This window comes from Setaria viridis, chromosome 9 (genome assembly GCF_005286985.2).
Source record: "Setaria viridis chromosome 9, Setaria_viridis_v4.0, whole genome shotgun sequence".
Taxonomy (NCBI): Eukaryota; Viridiplantae; Streptophyta; class Magnoliopsida; order Poales; family Poaceae; genus Setaria; species Setaria viridis.
In genome coordinates, this window is record NC_048271.2 from 9,529,807 (window position 1) to 9,554,210 (window position 24,404).

Genomic DNA, 24,404 nt, shown 5'->3' on the forward strand with positions numbered 1-24,404 from the left:
CTAAGCTTCTCATGCTAGAAACTAACATCACGTTCAATCTTATCTCGATGAAGCAAACTGCCGCTATGCCAAGTGTGTCGATCCACCACTTCCTGAGCCAACCCAAGAGTACATCGACTACCTCAAGTGCAAGATCTTTGACTTCAAGTTTAAGATCGAGGATCTTCAATCTGAAGTTGATGCAAATCCTCGGGCGGTTAACATTGCAAGTGATTTGATTTGTACCGATCCATGGTGCAAGTGCTCCTACCACCACAACAAGGATCACTCTCCGTCTCGACCATCCTCTAGGGGTGCTAGCTACTATGGAGTTGGGCCCTCTCAGTTCTCGCAAAGCCAGTTCTACTAGCAAGTAAACATGGCTCTTTCCCTAGCTATTTCAATTACCTAAGGCATGCTAGGTTTAGCAACAACGCTTGTTTAGGATAGCATTCGTGCTGCACATGCCGCTGTAATCTATAATTAATTGTTCACCCTAGAGTCATTGTTGTTCGTATGTTGTGCACGATTTCGTTGTAATCTCGCTAGAACAGCTATGTATTTAATAGTCGGGAGTTAATTCATTTTCAGTTACTTCCTTGAATCTCTCTACCTCTCTCAAATTAGGAAGTTTCATATTGCAATAAAAAATGACATTTCTCAAATTATGAAGTTTCATATTGCAACCAAAAGTGACATTTCTCAATATTTAGTGCTTCTAATATAACTACATATTTTTTTTAAAAAAAATATCAGATAAAATTACACGAAAAAGACCAATAAACAAATCAAGGTTTTGCCAACACACACATAAACCAAGCCGCTGGTGGGAGAGCTACCTACCACCGTTTGAAATATGAGATCTATTTCTACAAATTTTTCGACCGTATATTTATTTCTTAAAAAAAATATAAAAATAAAAAAAATTCGCCACGGAAACTAGCAAGAAGCCGCGTCCGACTCGTTCACGCGTTCTCAGCTCTCATCTCTTACCCTATAAAAGTCCAGCACCCCTGCCACCCGCTGCCGTTAGCCGCCACAAAATTCTCCAATCGCATCGCCTGCCTCCGCACGCGCCTCGGAACCCTAGCCCCGGCGACACCTCCAGATCCGGCGGCCTTATACGGCGGAATCGGCCGGTCCTACCCCACGGTCGCCGTTCCCCGGCACCTCTAGTCCCCGGCGCTCAGCACCGGAGTTCTCCGCCTGCGCTCTTCCCCCGGCGGCGTCAAAGGAATCGCGCGGTCTCCAGGCTTCGTCTCCGCCCGCCCGGCCTCGACTCGAAGGGATCCGCGAGCTTCCGCCGACCGCCGACCGCCTCCCAGTAGATCGATTTGATCTGCGATTCTTCTATCGGTTCAATTTCGTGTATTTCATCTGAGGGAGAGAAAAATTCAGGCCATCTCGTGAAAAATTGTGAGAAAGAGAGGCCTCTAGTCTCGCCATCCATCCATAATGGGTGTTGTGTATTACCAATATAAGAGTGAAAAGAATATCTATTCTATGCAAGTGCCCCATGCTTTTATCTCTGTCTCAGAGCTTAAGCAGCTTATCAAGACAAGTGATAAGCACGGTCGTGGGCGAACCCGCGGCCGTGAAACAGAAGATATTATCATCTCCAACGCCCAGACTGGCGAAGGTTTGTTTTAACGGCAATAGCTTCGTTCTACTAGATTTCTTATACAGCAGCTCATATCATCCCGCAAAACCTCATCATAGTTGCCTTTGCTCTATTATGCAGCACAACAGATTTAATAAAATTATGTGCAAACCACCATTTATTATCACAGTTTTGGAAAATTAGCTATGATCGGAGCCGCTGAGATGTTTGGATTCATGCTATAGCCTCTAGGAATTATTAGAACATGTCAGGGCATGTAGTCAAACATCTATTTGTTCATGATCAGAAGACCATATATTCAAGTGTTGCTGGTACTCTCTGTTTGGGAGTTGATGCTGAGTGCACAGTTGTAGCTCTGAACAAAGCAACTTGCATACGGTTTTATCGTATGTTATTGTTTGGGTCTCACTGATTGTAGGTTTATTTCTTGTTGATGCAAATTGAAGGTTATCCAATCCAGTTCTGTATTTTGTGGTTCTTGTTTGCGATCACAAAAAACTCTGTTAAGGCTACGGATAGGTACTCCATTCAGTACAATTGTGTTTTACTTGCCTATGTCCCATTGTTGTTGAGAAAAATATGAGAGCTGTAATATCGTACAATGTAATTGCATATGGTCTCTTTGTATGCATGCCCCATGGGATGTGCTTCAGAAGGTGTTCAGCGAAGCTGTAATCCTTGATGAAAGATGTTCCACATGTAGCTGAACTTCCTTCTTGAGATTGCACCTAGCAATCCCGATGGATAGCTTGTATTTGTAAATTGTGGTCATTGTGACATCTTTTTTCATTTTTCTTTTTCCTGATACTACCATGAATCCAGGACATCTCAATAGGGGTCTGTGTAATCCCAATTGTGAACTTAAGTCAATCTGTCAGTCAAAGATCACAGTCTACATCCTAACAATTCCATTTAGTTTCTTATAAATGCATCATCAGTACACGAGAAGAATTCTTTTGTAATTTACAAAGAATATGCTTGTTTTAGTGGATTGATTGACTTTTGTTTGTTCTTGAATCCAGAATATGCAGATGAAAGAGCATTGGTACTACAGAACACAACTGTGCATGTACGCAGAATTTCCATTCCTGGACAACTGTCAGAAAAAATCGTCTTGTCCCCCGTGTAATGTCTCCTCCTCAATCTTATACTTTACATTTAAATTCATTATTGTCCTTTTTGAACAGATAGGAGACACAAATTTTAAATCATAGAACAATTCTTGTAGAATCTGCACTCAACTGGAACTTGCTAACCTGCCATTGTGCGAACCCCCACTTTCTCCCCTTCCAGGAAAAAGGTTCTTTGAACCATCTCTGTCCAAACAGATTTAAATTGCCATGTCACCTTGCAAAGTCTATAGGTCAAGCCTCAATTAAATCTGCATTAAATGATAACTTGAAGAGCAGAAATTATAACTAAGTATACTAACTTTATGCAACTAATTGCAGGCGGGAAGTCACAGAAGGATATTCTGCACCTTCAAACAAGTCAGTGGTTACTGACTTAAACTCAAAATCGTGTAACTCCACTGGAGTGCAAGATGAAGATGCTGCAATTGCAGCAGTGATCGATGCGGCTGAATTGAAATTGTAAGCATGTCATACTCATTTTCTCACATAATGTTTGTACCTTTTTTTTGCCTTCATTCTGACAATATCGTTCTGTGGTGTATGTAGGGAGCAGCACCCATCTAAAAGAGGGCAAGGCAGTGGAAGACATAACTACGGTAATGCCGATTCTTTGTTTCAACTTCAATTTCATTCATGTTCTGCTTGCTGTGTTAAGATTACAGACCAAGTAGGTTCCCTGGAAAAAAAAAGATTAATCAATTTTTTAGTAAGGAAAGCTGCAGTATTTTCATATATGTCACTGACGCAATAGTTATTTTTGGCAAGTTAATGAAAAATTTATGTGTGTGTTAAGCTTGCTCAGATCAGATTCCACTTAACTGTTAATTTTTAGTCAAACTAAGAAGGTAATCCTGGAATGTCTAACAGTATTTTACCTGATTTGCATTACAACAGCAAAGCCTTTAGTTTCAAATTGACATACATTGTTATAGATATGTTTTTGAACATTTTTTTGACATGTGTTCTATTTGATGAATGAAGGTCATGGACCATTGGAAGGGGAGACACCTCCACCTGGCTACGTCTGCCGCTCTTGTGGCATTCCAGGCCATTTCATTCAACACTGCCCACAGGAAAGCAAGACGCCTCCACCTGGATACATATGCTACAGATGCCGAATCCCAGGGCATTTTATTCATCATTGCCCGACCATTGGTGATTCCAAGTTTGACAATAATAAAATGAGTCGGTCTCTTGCCCCAGTAGTAACTGTAAGTCCTGTCAATGGCATTCTGGAAGCACTTGTCCCAGCTGCACCAGTGAGTGCTGCTGATGACTTGCCAGCAGAGCTCCACTGCCGATTGTGTAAAAAAGTGATGATAGATGCAGTATTGACAAGCAAGTGCTGTTTTGACAGTTTTTGTGATAAATGTAAGTGGTTTTCACATACTCCATATGCATGTATTTTAAGATCTTGGTTTTTGAGTGTCAATCAATGTGCATTATCCAAAAGTATTCAAGATGTGTTACAGTCCAATTTTTTTAGTAATAGAAGTATCTAGCTGTTTGTGTCAAGTAATTCGAACAAGATGAAGAACAACTTTTTGTTTACCTTTTGTCAGGCATTCGGGATTACATTATTACGGAATTGAAGTGCATTTGTGGAGTCAAGACACTAGCAGATGATCTCATTCCCAATCAAACACTTCGGAGCACAATCAGCAATATGTTGGGAACACGGGCTAACAGCGGTGGAAGTGGTACAACCAAGCACAGAAGTTCATCAGGAAGCAACCCTGATCCCCAATTACAGAGCCATATCCCTTCTGCTACCTCAGAAAGGGAGATGAAGCAATCAACAAATCTCCAGCTATCAGCAGCATCTGCACCTAATGATGGACTCCAGGTTGCCACAGAAGGTGATCTAGTGAACCAGCCTCTAGAGAAATCGCCCGCCAACGTTAGAACTCTGAGAAAAGATGAAGGCAGTTCTGCGGAAGTGTCAGCAGAGAAGGCTGTAGCAAGTGCTGAAGTCCTCAAAGTAAAAGATGGAAGTGGATTGACGTCGAAGATCACTACTGTTTCAGGGGCCCTAGAACACAATGCCACTAGGTCAAATCAACTGAAGAAGAAGCGGAAGAAGGCAGACTCAACTAAGAACGTTAATCCTAACATTGTTAACAATGTTGAATATGGTTACAACGTTCCATTTGACCCTGCATATTGCAACCCTTTTGTCAGTGGGTATCCTTGGGTGCCTGAACCTTACATGTACAGCTCTATGGGCATGCCCTACGGTGGTTATCCAATGGACCCATATGGTGTAAATCCCTTCAATGGCATGCCACTGCAGGCTCTTGCAATGCAAGGCTATCCAGCAAATTATCAAAGGTATGTATTGTCTTAGGATCCTCAGTTTGAACTGATCTTCTTTTACTGAATTATCCTCAGCTGCCGTTATTAACATCTATCGTGATGTTAATAGTTCACATGGTTGATTTCTTTAGGCCTGAAACTCAGCCCACACATTACCATGGCAGTGAAGCTGTTGCAGCACGACCTAGGCTGGCTGAGAGACCCAAGGACACTAGTCGTCTGCCCCAATCATCAGTGCGTAACCGCCAACTGGGCTCTCCTCACAGATCAGAATCGAGGAGCAGAACAAGGTCAAGTTCCGAGAGAAGGGACCATGGGCGTTCTGACAGGGCCTCTGATGACTACTATGAGAATCACTCGAGTAGGAAGAGAACGCGCGATCCTTCTCCAGTGTATGGCGACAAGCAGAGCAGCCGGAGGTCGAGACCCAGTTCCAGGAGTCTGAATCGTGAGGATTCGAGCGACGATGAGCGCAACTTCAAGAGGAGATGGGGCCGCAGATCATCAGTCACTGTCGAGACGAGGCACTGATGAACGAAGATAGGACGACTGGACGAGGGAGTACAAGTGCAGCATTCCTGATCTCCTATGCTGTCTTTATAGGTTCCTTTTATTTACTTGTAATTGTATGTATGCCCCTGAAAGCAAAGGAAAGCTTCTCAGAAAGCAGAGGAAAGATTTTCCCGAGGCGAAATGTAATCGTCATCCATCGATGCAGCGCTCTGTACTAACGAGAGCAGCTAGCTCTCGTCTCTGTAATGCAATGTCTCCTCCAAACATAAATGGAATTTCCCTAATTTCCGCGTTATTTTACATGTTGGGTCCACTTTCACCCTTCCGTTAGCCGTTTTGTTTTTGACACTTGTATCTGGTGTGTTGAAACTCGAAAGCATTTTCTGCCCTCGCATTGTTATTCAGCAGCCTCTAGTCCTGCACTCCTTGCTTTGCTGCTAGGCTCAATTTTTTGAGTCTCGCAAACAGTAAATTTGAAATCGTGTCGTTTATAAAAAAAATCGTGTCTGATATATGAAAAATCTGTCGATTGTGCAATAAACAAAACTGCGATATGAATTCCAAATTCGGTTTACGCATTCCAACATATAAACAACCACAAACAAGAACCGGCCCACACGAACCTTCGCCTAGCTCCACACGTGTGCAGCGCGCTGGCCTGCCTCACCCCTTCACGGTTCCCAGTTCCCACATGAGACAACCACAACACTACTCTACTCGCCGCCCGCGCCGCTCCCCACCCCGCACGCTTCTCTTCTCTCCCCTTCTCCCTCGCCTCCGATGGCGACGCTGCAGCTCAACCACATCGCGCGGGAGACCTCCGACGTGCCCCGCCTCGCGGCCTTCTACGAGGCCGTGCTGGGGTTCGAGCGTGTGCCTTCCCCCAACTACTCGGGCTTCCAGGTCGCCTGGCTCCGCCTCCCGAAATCGCCCGACGTCGCGCTCCACCTCATCGAGCGGGACCCCGCCGCGGCACCCGTCGCGGTGGGGCCCGGCGCCGAGGGCGCGCCGCCGTCGCAGCTGCCCCGGCGCCACCACCTGGCCTTCTCCGTCGCCGACTACGACGGGTTCGTGACCGGGCTCAAGGCGCGCGGCACCGAGCTGTTCGAGAAGACGCAGCCCGACGGGCGCACGCGCCAGGTCTTCTTCTTCGACCCCGACGGTGAGACATGCCACAGCACGTATGGTATTTGAGCATAGTTCAGATGCAGTCCCTATTGCCTAAGGCTTGCTAGTTGCTTGGATCTAAGTCCATGAGTTGTGCTATTTGTACAACCTGTGTATTATGATCTTCTGAAAATTTGTAGAATTGTTAGGATTGTGCATGTTGTATGGCCTACTTATAGAATAAGTAATTGGTGCTAACTTGGCTTTTAAGTTATAATAATGTTCTTCACAAAAAAAAAGTTACAATAATGTTAGTTTTCCCCCTGGGATTTTTGCTAGAGCTATGCATTTTCTTGCACCATATGCATAGTAATAAGGTTGCTTTGCTGTTGACAACCAGATGATGCCCGCAACTAAGCTATGCAGTGTGTATCTGATTATGATCAAATCCATTAGGGTGTAGTAATGTAATGTTCAATTGCCCTTTCTTGTGTATTTTCTGGTCAAGGTGTTGCACTTACTTGCACATGTGCTGTTGCCAATCTTAAGCCCTAACTGACTAGGTTCTTCTAAGAGTAGTAAACGTGCTTGGAATTTGGAAACAGGGTATGATTCCTGAAAACTGGGTACTGCTTTGCTACCTCTTACCTGGTATCTGTTTTGCAATAGTAAAAGATGTGAACTATTGACTATAGATAGCAAACATGTCAGCGTTTAGGGGTAGTTAGTGATTTGCAGACAGAGCTGAGCCAGAAAATAGATTGGTTTTTGCTGTTATCTGGTTAACCATGCTCTGTGTATGGTGAAACACTTAATTGGTTTGGAAGAATGTTGCCGTTTAAATAAAAACAGTGTAAAAGGGTGCCAGACCATCAATAACTCAGACTTAGTTCGGAGCTACTTAAAAATCATGTCCTGATTCCTGAAGAGTTTGGCAAACAGACCTGACTAAAACCATGTCCTGAATAGCTTGGCAACCGCTTCTCTTTCAGAGAAGACAACTGTTTTTTTTTTAAAAAAATAATGTAAAACTTATTGTGAGACACGAGTGTCAATTGTGAGACCATCAATAACGCAGACTTTGCATATTAGTCAATTCGTCAATGATTTTCTAAGACTTATAACTTGGTACTGCTCTGTATAGCACTGTCACATCCTATAATGTTATTACTAGCTTGGTTCTTGCATTCGGAATTTTATTGATTGTCAAGCAGTAGTCAGTCACCTTACTAGCTTGGACTTACTAACTATGGGCCAAACTGTGAATTATGTGTATGTTTATCTTTCCCCGTTATGCGTAAACACAACTCTCTGATTTGGTTCTGCTGCAGGCAATGGCCTTGAAGTTACTAGCTCGGGTGCAGGCAGTGATAAGTAATTAGTGAGCTTGATTTGCTGGCTCCTTCTGCTTTAGCATGTAAGTACAATTTTTTTGGGCATAATTGTGTCTGATTCTCTTTGGTTTAGTGCCTGCACGTTCTCAGTTCCCCGCAGTAGTGAGAAATCTGCTGTTGCCTGTTGGAAACTGAGCAGGCAGCTACTATACCACAGTACTATCGCATTTCCTCCTACTTTCAGTTCCTTCATGGTTCCTGTACAGCTGCACATGCATATGGGTACTACATTGATGATCTGATGCAGGTTGGTTGCAGGCAAATGTAAAATCGAAGATGTTTCCAGACCAAGCTTTGTTTCGATAAATAAATAAATCCGAAGCTTATCAAGTCTGCAAATCCACTTCCTATGTTGTAATATGATTCTGTAGTCTGTACTCGACTGGATTTTACTGTATGACAAATGAAGTTTGACTGCTTTGCTTCTCGTCAGCTTCGCATAAGTGGTTCTAGTTCCAGAAAATTAAAGCAAAGGGGATAATTCTATGTGTAACTGTGCCACAAAATGTTAGCGAAATTGTCGATCTTCCCATTTCCACCAAAAAATCTGCTTCTCGCACAGAACTGACACAAGAAATTTGGCAAAGAGGCATCATCCCAATAGTCACTCGAAAAAAGTTTATGTCACTAGAACTAATCAAGATCAAGATAGGTGTACAAGTCTCAGGACCATTATTACACACTGCCGGAGGCCGTTGCCCGGTCGGCCCGCTCGCCGCCGGCGGGGCGTCAGTCGTCGGCGGTGGCGAGCTGGACCTGGAGCAGCTCGTCCTCGGGGATGACGCGGATGGTGCAGTCGGAGCGCGGGTAGGCGGCGCAGAGCAGCGCGTACCCCTGCGCCACCACGTCGTCGCTGAGCATGCCGTCGCTCTGGTCCACCTCGCCGGAGACAAGGCGCGCCGGGCACGTCATGCACACGCCGAGCTTGCAGTCGTGCGGCACGTCCAGGCCCTCGTCCAGCGCGCGGGACAGGATGGTCTCGTCCCCCTCCACCTCCACCACGCGGGACTCGCCGCCGTGCTCGATCGTCACCTTGTACGCCCGCGGCGGCGCCAGGCGAGACGCTACCGGCCGGGCGGTGGGGTGGCGGCGGAGGCGGAGGCTGAGGCGTAGGGAGCCAATCGGGGTGGCGAGGTGGAGCAGTGATGCTGAAGCAGCGGCCATGGTGTGCGCCGTGCGCGGGCGGTGCGCGGTACGGCGAGAGGGTGTGACTGAGAGCGAGGAGGTGGTGTGTGTGCCAGAGGATAAGGCTTCCGTTTTTCTTTCTTTTTCTTTTTGTTTATTTTTCCCTGAATAAGTTGTGTGCATGCGGCAGTTGAGCCGTACTTAACGACAGGGGAATGAAAAAAGTATTTTTTTTCCCAAAAAGGTAGGTATTCGGCAAGTTATAATCTACTCTCTCCCTCCTAAATTATTAATTTAGATCGTTTTGATTTCTAATTCATGAAGATGTCTACTCTCTCCCTCCTAAATTATTAATTTAGATCATTTTGATTTCTAATTCATGAACATGTGTAATAAAAATTATAAATCTAAAAATATCAAAATAATTTACAATTTGGAACAGATGGAGTACATCTTCTCTATGCGCAACTACTTCTTTCTATAATTATTAAATAACTAGTGATATATGGTATAAGGGACGCTTGAGGGGATAAATCCGCCATCAAGTACCAATAAAACTAAAACTAGTAACAACAACTCCAATTTATACCTCATTTAAGCTCTTACCTTTTTCTTTAAAATCCAAACTAAAAAAGATACCTCCAACCGGTCCTTTGTCCAAACCTCTTATCCAAACCTCTTACAATCATTTAGATCCTATTTGGTTGGACTGTGACTTTCGACAAAGCTGCTGTTAGCTGTAGAAAAACAGCTGTGGGATATAACATAAGGCTATTTGATTAGAGTAGCTGTGAAACTGTAGGCTGTGTAAGAAATAATTGTAGTAGCTGGGAAATGTTCTTGTGCATTTAAATTTCTGTAATTTTTAGCACTTCTGACTATGGAAACGATGAACAGGGCAAGCATCAAACCGCAGCACTAGCACAGTATAAACCGAACATTGTGATTGACATTCTCTCTGTTTCTGTTAGCAATTACCAGCACGCCTTTAGCTTTGTGAGATACTGAACCATCACCATCTATGATCAATGCGATTGGGCTGGCCTGCAACATACTAATGATTCCTTATTCTGCCATGTTTCTTGTCTTGAATCTGAGGTTGAGGTCTTGATCAAATACTATACTTGTGACTTGTGAGGAGTTCAGAAACGAATTTGGAGATGTCACTGTCTGCCAATTACAGAGAACTTGCCAGCATTCCAAAGTCCAAGCAGGGCCTCGGCATGAGCAGAGTGCTCAAGGTGAGGTCACGCGCTGTGCTGGACAAGGGCGTGGGGCAGGCTGCAGTCACAGAAGGCTTGCTCGGCGTCGGCGAGGCCCCAGCGGTACCCTCAGAGAACAACAGCGCGAAGGGCCATGGCGGTGCCATGCGCGGACCCGGTGCGCCTCCTCACCGCCACGGTCATTTGTAGGGGTGGCGGGGTGCGGCGGGCGGCGAGCGGTGGGCGGCGGGTCGTCGGGGGCGGCGGTAGGACAGGTGCGCCTGGTGCGGAAGTCGGACGGAAATAGAACGGGGAAAACGAACCAGTATCTTCATAATCAGTGGCAGGTGGGTAATTTTTTTGCCCCAAGAGCAGCTGAAAGCAGAAGGAATGTGCTTTTGGTTTTGTACTAGAGAAAAAACAGTTTTTTGCCTAAAACATCTGTGACTTTTAGGTCCTTTGGTTGATTTTAATTTTTGCTAAAGCAAAAGCATGTTGGAAAGCCCAACCAAAAGCACCTTTAAGCTCTCATCCACCCCCCAGACCCCCTTCCCTTCCACCGAGTTCTCATCTAGCAGTGCCACCAACTGCTGCGACTCACGCTCTGGCAAGGAAACATTCCCGATCAATGCCACAACCGTGCTGCCAACTGCCTCCCACAAAGCCGTGCTACGACAGTAGGAGAAATGACCCATCTTTAGTCATGAAATTTGAGCTATACTTCTTCATATGGGGAAGCAGGGGAGGTATATTAGGAGATATGTTGGAGCACGCACATAAGTAAGGGGTTAGAATGTGGATGAAAGTTCCTCAAGAAGTAGGAACTCAAATTGATCATTTGGAGATGCTGTAAGGTGCAAGAGTGTTTTAACCGCCGATGCATTGATAGGTACCTTCTCCCTCTCTCGAAAGCTGTAAAAACATAGCTCTAGTTTCAGATGGATTCGTCACTTGCATGTTCAACCTCTGCTTTGATAGTTGCGATCGCCATCGAGCATTGCTGCCCAAGCCAACCCCAAGCTCCGCTTCCTTAACCTGAGCTCCACCACCTTAAGCGTCGCCTACGCTTCCCCAACTCGAGTGCCACCTTCTTTCCACGTGCACCTCTACTCCCGGCCTCTACCTCCGACCTCTACCTTGACAATTACGGCCGTCGCGACCATCATCACTCCAGTCCACACCTCTCTCGAGCACCACCTTCGTGAGTGTTGCCACGAGCTCTACCTCCCTAAGTGCCGGCAATGGTGGCGGGCTCCTTATCAAGCTCGCCTTCAACGGCGGCGGCACCTCCTGATGAGCTTGATTGCGGGCACGAGTGGGGAGGAAACTTGCGGGTGTCAGTGGGATGGCGGCCTAGCTAGGGTAAGTGGGAAGAAGGGAATTCAAAGCTGATTGTTATTTGGTAGAGCTCCGCGTCAAATGTATACAATTTTCTCTGTGTTTATGGATTTCCTATGCGACCATTATGGTTCTATTGCACCTGTAGCAATGCGGACTCCATGAGCTGCTTCCTGTAACAAATTGGGGGGAGGCGAGAGCCGATGAAACGAGCGGGAAGCGGCGAAGCTGAAGCTGACCTACTGAATTCTAAAAAAGGGGTCTTATTCTAAGGTTAGTTTCATTGCACAGTTACCGAGACTGGTAACTAGGTATCTGTGCTGAGTGTCATGGGGATGAAACTCCCCTCTCATCTGATGAAACTCTCCCTCTTAATTACCTTGCCCAGTCAGCAATTTTGCTGATGTGTCATTGAATTTAATGCCATGAAACTCTCATGAAACCCTTCATTGAGACTAGCCTAATTCCTCTAAGAGGACCTAAGTCTTAATGGAGGTTTCATGAACATTAACTTCTATACCACATCATCAAAATTGCTGACTTGGTAGCGTAATTATGAGGAGAGAGGAGGGGAGAATTTCATCAGATGAGAAATTAGTTTCATCTCCTGACACCCATCAATCTCAGTTACCAAGTTTCCAATCTTAATAACTGCATAATAAAATTATGCCCGGAGACCGAAGACTCGCCTAAGAATTACAAGAATACCGCGACGGCGTCCGCCGGCGGCCAGCACAAGAATATATAATTCCCGCACACCGAATTGATCGAGCAACACCGTCTAAAATCTTTTATTATTATTTTTGGCAGAAACAACCTTTGCATGAAAGATTCCTAGACGTACTAGTCGCAGACAAAGAAATTAAAGGGAGACACTATTTCTCAACCACCTCAAACTTTCATTTTTGTATCAAGCTGCAATCGATGAACGATAAAGGTTCGGCTGCAATCCCATGGTTTAGAGAACCAATTTTCTATTGTTCCTTTTCCTATATTCGTTTTTCCTCCTGCGTTTGTTTCCATCTTGCTGCGACGGCAGCATGACACGGTCCGTTACATATCATGAAATTTCACAAATTTTAGGAACGAGTTTAAGAGGTGCGAAAAAATTAAAAGTTTACAGAGAGTCTCGCTTGTGGCATGTGCCAAACACACGCCCGGTAAACCGTAACACGTTTAGGTTGCGGCGTAGTAAATTTTTCTTGCACATACCAAACAGGCCTTGCTAACCGGCCGGCAATATTACTCCGTTCACAGGGCTGAATTCCTGAATCCAAGCCCCACATACAAATATTTCAACGCCTGCAGTAGTATCATACTCATCTAAGTGCATAGATGCATTGTCTGCGAAGATGTATATAAGGCTCCGTTTTGTTTAGAATTTTTGGCTTCTTCGTTCAACTAATGCTCAGCTTGTAGTACTACTGCGCCGGCGAGCTAGAGCGCTGCTATATAAACATTCATCGTCTGCGTACATGAACATAGCAAAAAGTGAGTAAGGTTAGCTAGAAATGGCCATCGATTTCCTAGCTGCTACTGTGTTTGTGACACTGGCGCTAGCAACCTTGCTGCTCCGCTTGGTCTCCGGATGGAGGGCCGGCGGGGCGTGCGAGCCAAGGCTGCCGCCGGGATCGAGGGGCCTGCCGCTCGTCGGGGAGACGCTCGAGTTCTTCACGGCGTCCCCGATCCTCGAGCTGCTGCCCTTCTTCAAGCGACGGCTGGAGAGGTACGGGCCGATCTTCCGGACGAGCCTCGTGGGCGAGGACCTGATCGTGTCCCTGGACCCGGAGTTCAGCGCGCTCGTGCTGCAGCAGGAGGAGCGCGCCTTCCAGATCTGGTACCCGTCCTCCTTCATGCGCGTCTTCGGCGCCGACAACATCATCACCGCGCTCGGCCCGCTCCACCGCCACATGAGGGCCCTCATGCTCCGCCTCTTCGGCCCCGAGAGAGCCTCCGCCTCGTCCTGCTCCGCGATGTGCAGCGGAGCTCGCGCGCCGAGCTGCGGTCGTGGCTCGGCCGACCGGACGTCGAGGTCAGGACGGCCACCTCCAGGGTACGTCGATGTCAGTGACATCCCCTCGGTCGAGTTGGTGATCTTCTGTAAACTGTACTGACAACCTTTCACGATGAAGATGATATTCGGCGTCACGGCCAAGAAGCTGATCAGCCACGACGACGCGGCGGCGCAAGGAAGCCTGTGGAAGTGCTTCGACGCGTGCACCAGGGGCCTGCTGGCGTTCCCGGCACAGCATTCTACAAGAGTGCATGCAGGCCAGTGAACTTAACCAAGCCTGCAAATTAACGTGACCATCGACAAATATATATGCATCGTCGATGATAACGATCAGTGACAATTTGGTCTGATTCTCCTCATCAGGGGAGCGAGAAGGTTATGAAGATGCTGAAGCGGCAGCTCGGTGAGCGCAGGGACGCGGCGGCAGAGCGCGGGGCAGTGGATTTCTTCGATGTCGTGATCGACGAGCTGGAGAAGCCAGGATCCGAAATGAACGAGAGCATCGCGCTGGATCTGCTCTTCTTGATGCTCTTTGCTAGCCACGACACCACGTCAATTGGGCTGACCGCGATTCTCAAGTTTCTCACGGACAACCCCGAAGCTCTGCAGGAACTAACGGTAAGTGAAATATTCAGTGGCTATTTGGTTGGCTGTTGCCACATCACAACATGCATGTCTTTTCAGGAGGAGCACGAACGTATCCAGAAAAGAAGGGCGCATCCAGATTCTGAAATCACCTGGGAGCTAGGAGTACAAATCCATGAAATTCACATCTCATGTATGGGCTATGACTGTTGGAGTGTTTCTTTTTTTTAATACTAGTTCGTCAACCGTGCTCCCGCACGGCTTAATAATTTTAAAAATTATAGTTATTTAAAAATTAGATTTCCTAGCTAATAATTAAAATTATCTATCTGCAAATTTTGTATTTATTTAATATTTTTACAGTACTTTAGTTTTGATTGACTTTAATTGGTAATTACTCTATACACTTTTTCATCCAGGTCCAAATATACTGTTTTCACCTAGCTCCATACATTACGTTTAACATTGAAAATTAGTATTTTTCATCAGTACCTCTCATACATGTATAAATGGTCTACACGACGACACACATCATACATATATACCTTAACTTAGTGTTTCTATATTAACAATGATAGAAATTGATAATTTAGAATCATATATTTATTTACTTTTGGATAATTCTGTACAATGAACATGTAGATAATTACATTAAAACTTAGATGCTTACTTTAGGTTATTTTAATAATGACATACGTGGGTAATTTAGATACAAATTTAGAAAGGAATTTTAAGTTATTTTTATAACCACATGTATGGATAATTTAGATGAAGATTATGGGTTACTATAAATTATTTTTTGTAATGCAGAGGTAGGTAATTTAGCTTTTGATTTAGGGTTTACTATATTTTCTAAAAAAATTACCCGCCTATGCTATTCTGAAAACTATCCACCTATGCCATTAGAATATTGTCACAATGATAGTGGTGGTAATTTTTTTTAGAAAAATATGATAGACCAATGGCTGTGATTATTAGAGTCTACAAGACTGATGTCTAGATATTTTTGAATTTTTTGAGAATTTCCAAGCGCGTCTTGTGAAAATTAATTCGTGGTCTCTAATTTTTAAAAATAAGGGCACATAGCTTACTATCAAAATTGTTACATTGAGCTCTCTCGCATTTGTTAAATATACTAACACAATACTTATATAGATATATAATTTTTATCTTCGATCAATTGTGATAGACTTTGTTAAATATACTAACACAATTACTCTACAACGTCTTGATCCACATTTAGAATCTTTCTTTTTTTTCCCTTGCATCGCACATATACGCTTGAATTTGTTTAATGGACTCTAAGTTTGAGCTATATTAATTTTAACATGAAAATCTATATTCTTATCACTTTCTCTATTGATGTACCACTGGGTATACGTGATTTGGATTCAAATTTTTAATAATAGCATATGCGGGTGATTTAGATGCAATTATTTTTTGTAATGTTAGTGGTGGGCAATTTAGATGCAAATTTAAGGGGTTATTCAAAATTATTTTTGATAATGGCATAGGTGGGTAAATTAGGTGAAGATTAGGGGTTACTTTAATTTATTTTATATAATGGTAGAGGTGGGTAATTTAGATATAGATTTAGAGGGTTACTTTAGACTATTTTCATAATGGCATAGGTGGGCAATTGTCTAGAAAATATAGTAAATCCCTCCAATGACTATGATGATTGAGCCTACCGAATTGATGGCCAAATGTTTTGCTTTTTTGAGAGAATTTTTAGGATTTCTCGTGTCCACCTAGGAATACTATGTGGCTTCATGTAGAGACTTTAAAAGGAGCCAATAGTAATAGTAAGATAGAACAGTCAAAATTGAACTAGTCCTTAGTTATAGGTGTTAGAGTATATATCAAGGATCTGGAAGGATCTTGATCATTACACCATGAGGTTTGAACTTCCATGGGATTCATCTGCTTTCTGAATCACGTATGTAGGTTATACATGAAGCTCTTAGGCTGGCAAAGATCGCTCCGGTAGTGTTTCGAGAAGCAAAACAGATGTACAAATAAAAGGGTATGCATCTTTTTCCCACCATGTTCAGCCACAAACTGACAAACATACAGCTACATTTTCTACATGTTACATTATTCATTCAGGAGAATGGTCAATGATCTAACCTATCCATGGATATGTTGTGCTTACTTTAAACTTACACGTGCAGGTTACACTATACCACAAGGATCAAAGATCATGATCTGTCCATCTGCAGTTCACTTGAATCCGTAGGTTTACGAGGACCCATCAGTATTCAATCCGTGGAGATGGAAGGTACGCGGAACTCGCGTCAACACCAAGATTTTTGACCTAAAGAATTTGAAAGGGAAACATATCATGTTGTAGTAAACAGTAAGCTCAATGCAGTATCTTTTGTTGATCATCATCAGTGTCACATGTATGTCTGTAGGATACTCCTGAGCCGGTTGGATGCTCCAAGGATTTCATGGCCTTTGGAGGCGGTGCGCGGCTATGTGTGGGTGCTGACTTTGCCAAGCTGCAAATGTCCATCTTCCTTCACTGCTTACTCACCGAGTACAGGTACTGCATTTAAAAGCACACGTAATGTAATATTGTGGAAATTTCGAGCCGTATGGAAAGTTAATGGTAAGTTGCCATGAGCAGATGGAAAGCCATCGGTGGAAGTACCATGGTGTTCTATCCAGGACTGCGATTTCCAGACGGCTTCCACATCCATCTTCTTCCAAAAGATTGATGTGCTTTTATTTTTTTTCAAAAGATTGAAATGGCTATTGACAGTTTCAAGCATGGGTATGCTTTTATGTTTCAAAATGTTGTTGAATTGTGTGTGTGATCCCATCGATCCTGAACCGTCCGATGCCAGTTCCCTGAACCGTCATCGCCGTGTGCATGAGCGGATGCAGCGGTTGCCGCTCATGTCCACCTGTAGCAACTCCCTCCACGACTTCATATATATATGTACTAGTCGTCATTACAGTAACAGTGTCAAGTAGCAGTAGCAGGAGTTGGTGGCCATTTACCCTAAACCCTAAACCCTAATCAATAAAGAAGAATCATTCCCCATTCATTGTCTCTCACGCAATTTTCAATAATTTGCTAGCCAGTTGGTGGCCATTATCAAATTATGTTTGTTCAGTAACAAATGCCCCATTCTTTTCTTTTGTTAAATTAAAAAAAAGATCCCCACGCGTTGCGAGATTTAACCTTTATACAGATTTTGCCAGCAATTAGGCTAAATGTTTTTAAGTACAAGATACAAATTTTATACCAATGGACTCTACATAAGGTCACTTTTGTTTTCTCACTATCACTGACTGTAGCATAAAAGAACAAAATAATGACCAAAGTATGGCCTCGGAATACCTTTTGAAAAAGAGCTAGCACAGATCATCTAAATCACTAAATTGCTGTTGACCAATAGCATTTTGCAAATGATTTCTTTATTTTTAATCCTACATATAAAATTAACATTCTAAAATCATACTTATTCAAAACCTAAGCACACTATTTTTACTTAGACAAAATCTAGCTTTTGTCTTCTGAATTGTGGAGATGGAGCAAAACCTGGAAAGCCTACTAGCTGGCGGGCTACACAGCTACCAAGACGCCGTGCAGCTGCCGCTAACCCGCATAACCGCCGCACAACATAAACGTGTCGAAACTGAAGTCCGATCCGGAGAAATTGCCCCGGATCGAGAAACAACGAATTGCAGCCTCGGCTCATGTCGGCAAGCACTACTGCGACAGGAGTAGCGGACAGCATCAACACAGAGGAGACCCGGAAGCTGATTGGCTGCTCCGGCGTTGGGAACCCAGCGACGTTCCTGTCCCGTTTTTGCCGAGAGTACCTGGTAGAAAAGTACAGAAAGACCAGCATTCCACCAGCAGCACGGTGGAGACGACGATGAAAAATTCCATGGCACACAATCTTGTCGCTAGCTCCTGCAGCAGCAGGAGTCGCACGCAGCAACGCAGAAGCAGCTCGCTCGCCCGGTCCGTTCGATCGGGGCCGGCCGGCACGTCCACGGCGGGCGACGACGACTAGCTACTACTGCCGGGTCCGGGTGCCTGGGAGGCTTGGAGAGAGGCGAAAGCTACGTGTTCACAGAGGCAGACATAGTCGTCTGAGGCCTGACGGTGATCGTGCTGATGCCGTCAATTCACTCGCTTTCTCGAGTCATTTTTCCTTGCTGGATCGATCAGGAAGGATTCAGGCTACTATTCTCCAGGCGAGCAGAGCAAGCAGCCGAGGGCCGGGCGAGTCAGCGGAGCGGACGACACGTGCTACTATTCTCAACAAGTCTGAACGTTTGGCGGTTGCTAGCACAGCTGCTGCCGTTTTTCTTCAGATTATGTTTTTGACGCGCTGTCACAGAATCGAAGAGAAGAAGAAGACGCGTCGCCGACTTGGCGATGGCATAGCATAGGGCAGTACGTCCTTCTATGGCACTAGTTTTGCAGAGGGGAAAGGTAAAACTGCACGTGGATCATATCGATCACGAGGAGTTTGGATTGGCACCGGGTGTGTAGGCGTGTTGAATTGTGCACCACTTCTCCCCTGTCACGAATCATGTCTACGTATCTCGGGCGGCTGATGATCTTCCCATGCATGCATCTCCTCCCTCCCAAGTTAACGCCGACCGGGCCACCAATGGCATCGCGGTATAAAAAAAAAATATAGCGACGCGCATCGGTCAATGACAGCAGTATATTGTTTTGTCTTGCACAGTCAAAAGGAGTTCGTTTTTGTTTGGTAAAAAAAATATCACGGCTAGCGTCCGGACGTCCGATGTAAATTTTCCCTCCGTTGCAACATCAAAATAAAACATCTGCTACATCGAAAATCTATAGCTGTAACATTGAAAAATATGTGAAAAAATAACTACATCATTCGATTCCGGGATAGAAAATTCCAGCCGCAACATGAACACTAAGTTTCATGCAACATTCACTATGAAACATGCGGCAATAATAGTTGCAATGTCAATATTTAACTATTGGAACATACGTTGAGGCGTCCGATTTTTTAAGATTCCGGATGTCTGTTCTGTAGTATTACGGAAAAAATATTGCAACGGTGGCCCTAGCTAGATATGCAACAGAGAAAACCATACCCGACAAGGTGACTTTGATCAAATAATGGTAGGTGCGTTGCATCGTGTCCATGCACGCAAAGCCTTCTCGCATGTATATGATGATGGTAGGTGTAAGTACTGTAATCTTGTTTTAGTGTCGGCAAGTCAATATTGGTGTTGGCACATAAAGTTGTTGATTTTGAAGTATGAAAAAGTGGGTACGGAGATGTGTGAACGTAGGTAAAAACCCCTCGACCGGATACAAGGCATGCATACAGGTTCAGCAAGGAAATTACTCCTACCATACGAATTAGCAGCTTCGCGGAACGCGTACACCGTACGTGCGCTCCCCGTGCTAAATGAACGCTAGCTGACGGAGCGCAGTCCACGTCGATCGGCGAGACGCCTCCGCCGTGGACTAACGTGGGCCCCGCTAACGGCAGGCCTACGCCGCCGTTAAAGCAGGCGGATCCTGGCTCCGAATCTTCGCGCGCCGCATATGAAATAAGAGCAGTTCGACGACGTTGATAAATAGGGGTCCATAGCACCCAAAGAGCTTCCATCATATCATTAGCTGATTAGCCTCAGCTCCTAGGCACTGATCTCCCTCTCCATCTCTTGTTCTTCTCTGCTACCTCTCGCTCGGCGCTCGCCATCGTCGGTCCCAATGTTCCATTCGTTGAGCTTGTGAGAACATGGGAGCTGCGGAGCACGGCGTACGGTCACCACCGCGGCTCGGCGTTCATGGCATCGACATCACAGCCTGCCGCAATGTATGCATGTGTTGAACCGGCCTTCTACTCCGATCCTCTAGTTGTTTGGATTGGATGTTTATCGATCTTCCATCGATTTCCTTCCTAGGGTTTGCAACTAGCAGTTGTCATACAAGGATTGGCATATATAAAGTTATGCACTTAGCTGGGTGTATGTAAGGACACCATCAAAGTCCACAGAAACACTACAATAGAAAAAGAATTAAGTCCCCCCGGCCTCACCGATCATAGGGCTTTTTTTGAAGCAGAAATCACCATTATTCCAGCGAGCTTTTTAGAGAGACGATGAGGAGGTATACTAATAAACAATATATCTATGCAGAGGCAAAGGAGAAGAAAAGAGGAAGGAAGAGCAGGCTCTGCCCTCGGCGGCCGGCGACGGCAGCCAGCTGCAGCTGGTGATGCCCCAGGACGGGTATGAGTGGAAGAAGTACGGCCAGAAGTTCATCAAAAACATCCAGAAAAACAGGTCTACATTTCTTACGATCCATCACACGTACATAACAGCATTTTCTTTCTTCAACAATTTATATTTTAGCATATACTATCTTGTCTTGTTAAAAAAAATTGGCCCTGCTATCATGGAAATCACGTATTTCGGAGGTATATATATATAGTTATATACTCTGGTGAAGCCTGGCTGTAATAAATCGGATTATCATTTATTGACCGACCTAACTTAATCGAAATAATCCCGCTAGTCCTAGGAACAACTCGCATACCATCTTTACATCATGGTAACCATCACAGGTAAACATATGAGAGCAAATTTCTAATTCTTGTTTTACAAGTCTTGATCATCTAAAAAAATCAGAAATTATAATTACAACATATAAGCACTAGAATACGAGAGTTTCACCAATTAAAGTAAGGTCCTTGTTAACTTAGATTTAGCTTAGATCTAGGTGGCTATCCTCTCATATTTTTCTTAGATTGAGAGTTAAATCGCAACAGAAGATATAAAGTAATAAGGTGCAACAATGATGTTCTTGCCCATCCCGTGCCGAATCCGGTCAAGGCAAGGTGAGACTTATGCTACTTGGCTTACCAATCTCATAAGCAAATCCCATATTAAGTATGTGGTTTGTACGGAATAGTGCTCAAGAGACTAGCAACCAAAGAGACGGGCCTTAATCGACTCAAGCAAGCCATTTGGATTCAACTCCCAACATGGTCCTACACACTTGCCCAAGTCTCGAATCATCATTCAAGGTTGCTCATCTTTTAATTGTTGGAAGTTACAGTAATTATGGGTCAATTTTTATCGGATGTTTTGGATAATTTGAAAAAGGAATCTAAAGGGCTCCAAAAATTGGTAGTATAAATAAGGGCGACCCATTTTGCTTGGAACTAGCATTATAGTTATTCCAAGTTTGAGATGAAAATTCTTCTCGGAAGGGTACTTTTGAGTCTTCGGCTAACCTGTTTAGGTCTCTAAAAACTAAATTCAAGTTTGGGGACCCAGGAAAAATACCTAAATTCAAGTTTAGAAAAGTACTAATTTATCAAGCCATCCCATAGTATAGGTTCAATAGTAGAAATCTAAGTTGCTTCACAAGGTACATGCTAAAAGTCAAGTTTTTAATTTAATTTCAAGTTTAATGATAAATCAATTGATCTCAAATGATGCAATGATGCTAGATATGATGCACATGTATGCTCCATAACGTGATTAACTATTTTGGATTGTTACACTGGCTTTCAGAGTGAATTTCTTCAAACTCAAGTTAGAGCAAAAGAAATCACGCATGCATTATATATTACCGCGCTGGTTTTAGTTTCAAGCTAATAACTCTGGATCGCGTGGCTACTTAACGGTGCATGCAGGAGCTACTTCCGGTGCCGGCACAAGCTGTGCGGCGTCAAGAAGAAGGTGGAGTGGCACCCGAGCGACCCCGCCGGCGACCTCCGGATCGTCTACGAAGGCGCGCACCAGCATGGCTCCGGCGCCGCGCCGTCGTCTGCAAAGGGAGCCGCCGCCGGCGCCTCTAACCAGTACGAGCTGGGCGCTCAGTATTTCGGCGGGGCCCGCTCGCATTGACTCGGAGTCAAATAAAGAGGCGTCGCTCTCATCGCTCGTCGTCTTGCCACGCTGGTTCCTGTCATTGCCTGCCCGCGCCGCCGGTGGCCGTCGTCGGAGGGGGCTGGGCGACGAGTCCCTGTGGCGGTGCTGGTTGACGCCTTGCGCCGGTGCATCTACTAGCGGACCTGATATTAATTTCAGTGGAGGGATTAATTGTGTTGGAGGCGGTCTCAACTCAGTGATGTACTCCCCCAAATTACAAATCGTTTTGGTTTTGTAGGTGCATGTACATAGATGTTTGTATGAATCTAGAAAAGTTAAAATAATCATAATTTAGAATGGAGGGATTATATGATTACACTACTGCTACTATATCAGGAATTCCAAGCGTGATATGATTATTACTAGTACCCTACTTACGTTTCGCAATATATACGAGTATCTTGTCGTTGTATCACAAACAAATATAAGTTCATCTAGATCTGTAAGTCAAATTATTTTACCTTTGCCTATCCGTGTACAAAGTTTTATATGGGGTAGATAATATAAAGTGGTATTAATGTATCTATCATGTAAAAATGCTTTCATAATATATACTTTTTTATAATATATTTTAATAAATAGTGCTAGTCAAAGTATATATCGGAGATTATGTGTTGATGTCCTAACGAGTTTATAACTGTTGTAGAAATCTGATTATTATTCCTCGGATTTAAAGTACATGTTGTTTCAGAACTATTGCCAATCAAACTTTTTAAACTTTTGCAAGCTGAACATAGCTCACGATATTTACTTCTTTTTTTAATCCTTTAGAGCAACTCCAAGAGTTTCCCAAAAAAAAATTCTCAAAACTATGTATTGGGGGCTCTTTCAAAAAGAGCTGATCGCTAATAACTAACCTCCAATATTTCAAAACAGGTCACATCATCGTAATTGGACCCAGCCCGACGCCTCCCCGCTCTCTCCACGTCATCGTAATTGGGCCCTGCCCTGCCGCTTCCTCCGCCACACATGTCCCCTGGGAAGCTCGCAGCCGCTTCCACCCCTCGTTACCACCGCCATCACCCCCACCGTCACCGTTCCCAGCACCACCACTAGCACCACCGCGCGGAGGACCACCTAATGGAAGCGGCGAGGCAGCCGAAACGCTTGAGAACCACCGCCGGGGCGCCGCCACGGCGGCACGCGGTCCCGGGCCACAGAGCGCGAGCCGCGTGAGGGAGAGGAGGAGGAGATCGTCCGAGACGGCGAGGCCCCGCGGCACGGATGAGGGCGCAGGCGCAGACGCGGAGGTGGTGAAGAGGAAGCAGAGGCGGAGCGGGGCGGCCACCGCGGCGGAGGAGGAAGGGCTTGAAGCAGGAGGAGACGGCCTTGGAGAGCGCGAGGAGGGGCGTGGCTAGGTCCATCCTTCGGAAGCTTCTAGAAGGGCCTAGCTCGCGGCAGCGGTGGCGCGTAGCGGCCGAAGCATTGTTGCTGCCTGCGGCGGGGATGCGTCGTGTCGAGTGCAGGAGATTGGGGACGAGAGGCGGCAACCCGTAGTGACGGTGGCCGGCAGTCCTGCTCTTTCCCACGGCCGCTCATAGCCGTGAGCTGCAGGAAATTCCAGGATTGGGGAAGGACCGGTCCCCGTATATATGCGGGGCGACGGAGGTATTTTTAGTGTCTGCGCATGTTTACGGGAAGGACAGGGAAGTTGTTAGAGGTAAGGTTTTTTATTTTTTCCCCTAAATAAGATTTTGGGATAATTTTAAGAGAATTTTTGGAGTTGCTCCTACGTCTCTATCAACTTTTCACGATACATAGGTACGCCACAAAGAGACGAAGGAAGTTAAAAGAAGGCTGAAAGTTGCAAATGATGGTGAAATTCTTTTGGCGGTTGGGCGGGGCCAGCGCCAACGAATTCCGGCCGCCGCCGCTTTATGTCGGCAGGCACACATGAGGACCACGGCCCCAACACAAAAGACTCACGTGCTGACCCTTGTCTTCTTTTTGCCGGCTCCGGATGATCCAACCAAACGCAACGAGCCCCAAAGGCGCGCGCCTTTCATCTCAAAGACGACTTCACCCTGCTCACCGCCGGCTTGCCGCGGGCGCGCGCGGCAACGCGGAAGCAGGCGGCCGGCCTGTCTGCGGCTGGCAGGGCAGCACCACCACGACGACGAGTCGACGACGACGATCGTTTGGAATGAATTGGAAGCGAGAGTTTTCAGTTCAGAA

The 24,404-nt window shown here is 45.2% G+C and overlaps 4 protein-coding genes and 1 pseudogene across 5 annotated transcripts; 4 read left to right on the forward strand and 1 right to left on the reverse strand.

The window, feature by feature from the left end:
• Window positions 1-987: 987 nt before the first annotated feature.
• LOC117837211 (uncharacterized) lies at window positions 988-5,857 on the forward strand. The gene is made up of 7 exons (XM_034716798.2): window positions 988-1,618; window positions 2,623-2,725; window positions 3,052-3,192; window positions 3,280-3,329; window positions 3,715-4,104; window positions 4,296-5,064; window positions 5,181-5,857. The coding sequence occupies exons 1-7, from the start codon at window positions 1,435-1,437 to the stop codon at window positions 5,578-5,580; spliced, it is 2,037 nt and encodes a 678-aa protein (XP_034572689.1). The 5' UTR covers window positions 988-1,434; the 3' UTR covers window positions 5,581-5,857.
• A 327-nt stretch (window positions 5,858-6,184) lies between these two features.
• Window positions 6,185-8,490, forward strand: LOC117837213 (uncharacterized). 2 transcript variants are annotated; one of them, XM_034716801.2, is made up of 3 exons: window positions 6,185-6,724; window positions 8,001-8,086; window positions 8,322-8,490. In XM_034716801.2, the coding sequence occupies exons 1-2, from the start codon at window positions 6,343-6,345 to the stop codon at window positions 8,045-8,047; spliced, it is 429 nt and encodes a 142-aa protein (XP_034572692.1). In that variant the 5' UTR covers window positions 6,185-6,342; the 3' UTR covers window positions 8,048-8,086; window positions 8,322-8,490. The 2 variants fall into 2 exon arrangements, with proteins under 2 accessions (XP_034572692.1, XP_034572691.1); XM_034716800.2 differs by having other exon boundaries at window positions 6,188-6,724; window positions 8,311-8,490.
• An 81-nt stretch (window positions 8,491-8,571) lies between these two features.
• Window positions 8,572-9,359, reverse strand: LOC117837212 (ferredoxin C 1, chloroplastic). Its single transcript, XM_034716799.2, has one exon. It carries the CDS (start codon window positions 9,225-9,227, stop codon window positions 8,793-8,795), a length of 435 nt encoding a protein of 144 aa, XP_034572690.1. The 5' UTR covers window positions 9,228-9,359; the 3' UTR covers window positions 8,572-8,792.
• A 3,520-nt stretch (window positions 9,360-12,879) lies between these two features.
• LOC117835228 (cytochrome P450 87A3-like) lies at window positions 12,880-17,282 on the forward strand (annotated as a pseudogene).
• Window positions 17,283-19,880: 2,598 nt separating this feature from the next.
• Window positions 19,881-22,745, forward strand: LOC117839957 (probable WRKY transcription factor 4). Its single transcript, XM_034720404.2, has 3 exons — window positions 19,881-20,164; window positions 20,487-20,633; window positions 21,992-22,745. The coding sequence occupies exons 1-3, from the start codon at window positions 20,136-20,138 to the stop codon at window positions 22,203-22,205; spliced, it is 390 nt and encodes a 129-aa protein (XP_034576295.1). The 5' UTR covers window positions 19,881-20,135; the 3' UTR covers window positions 22,206-22,745.
• The last annotated feature ends 1,659 nt before the right edge of the window (window positions 22,746-24,404 follow it).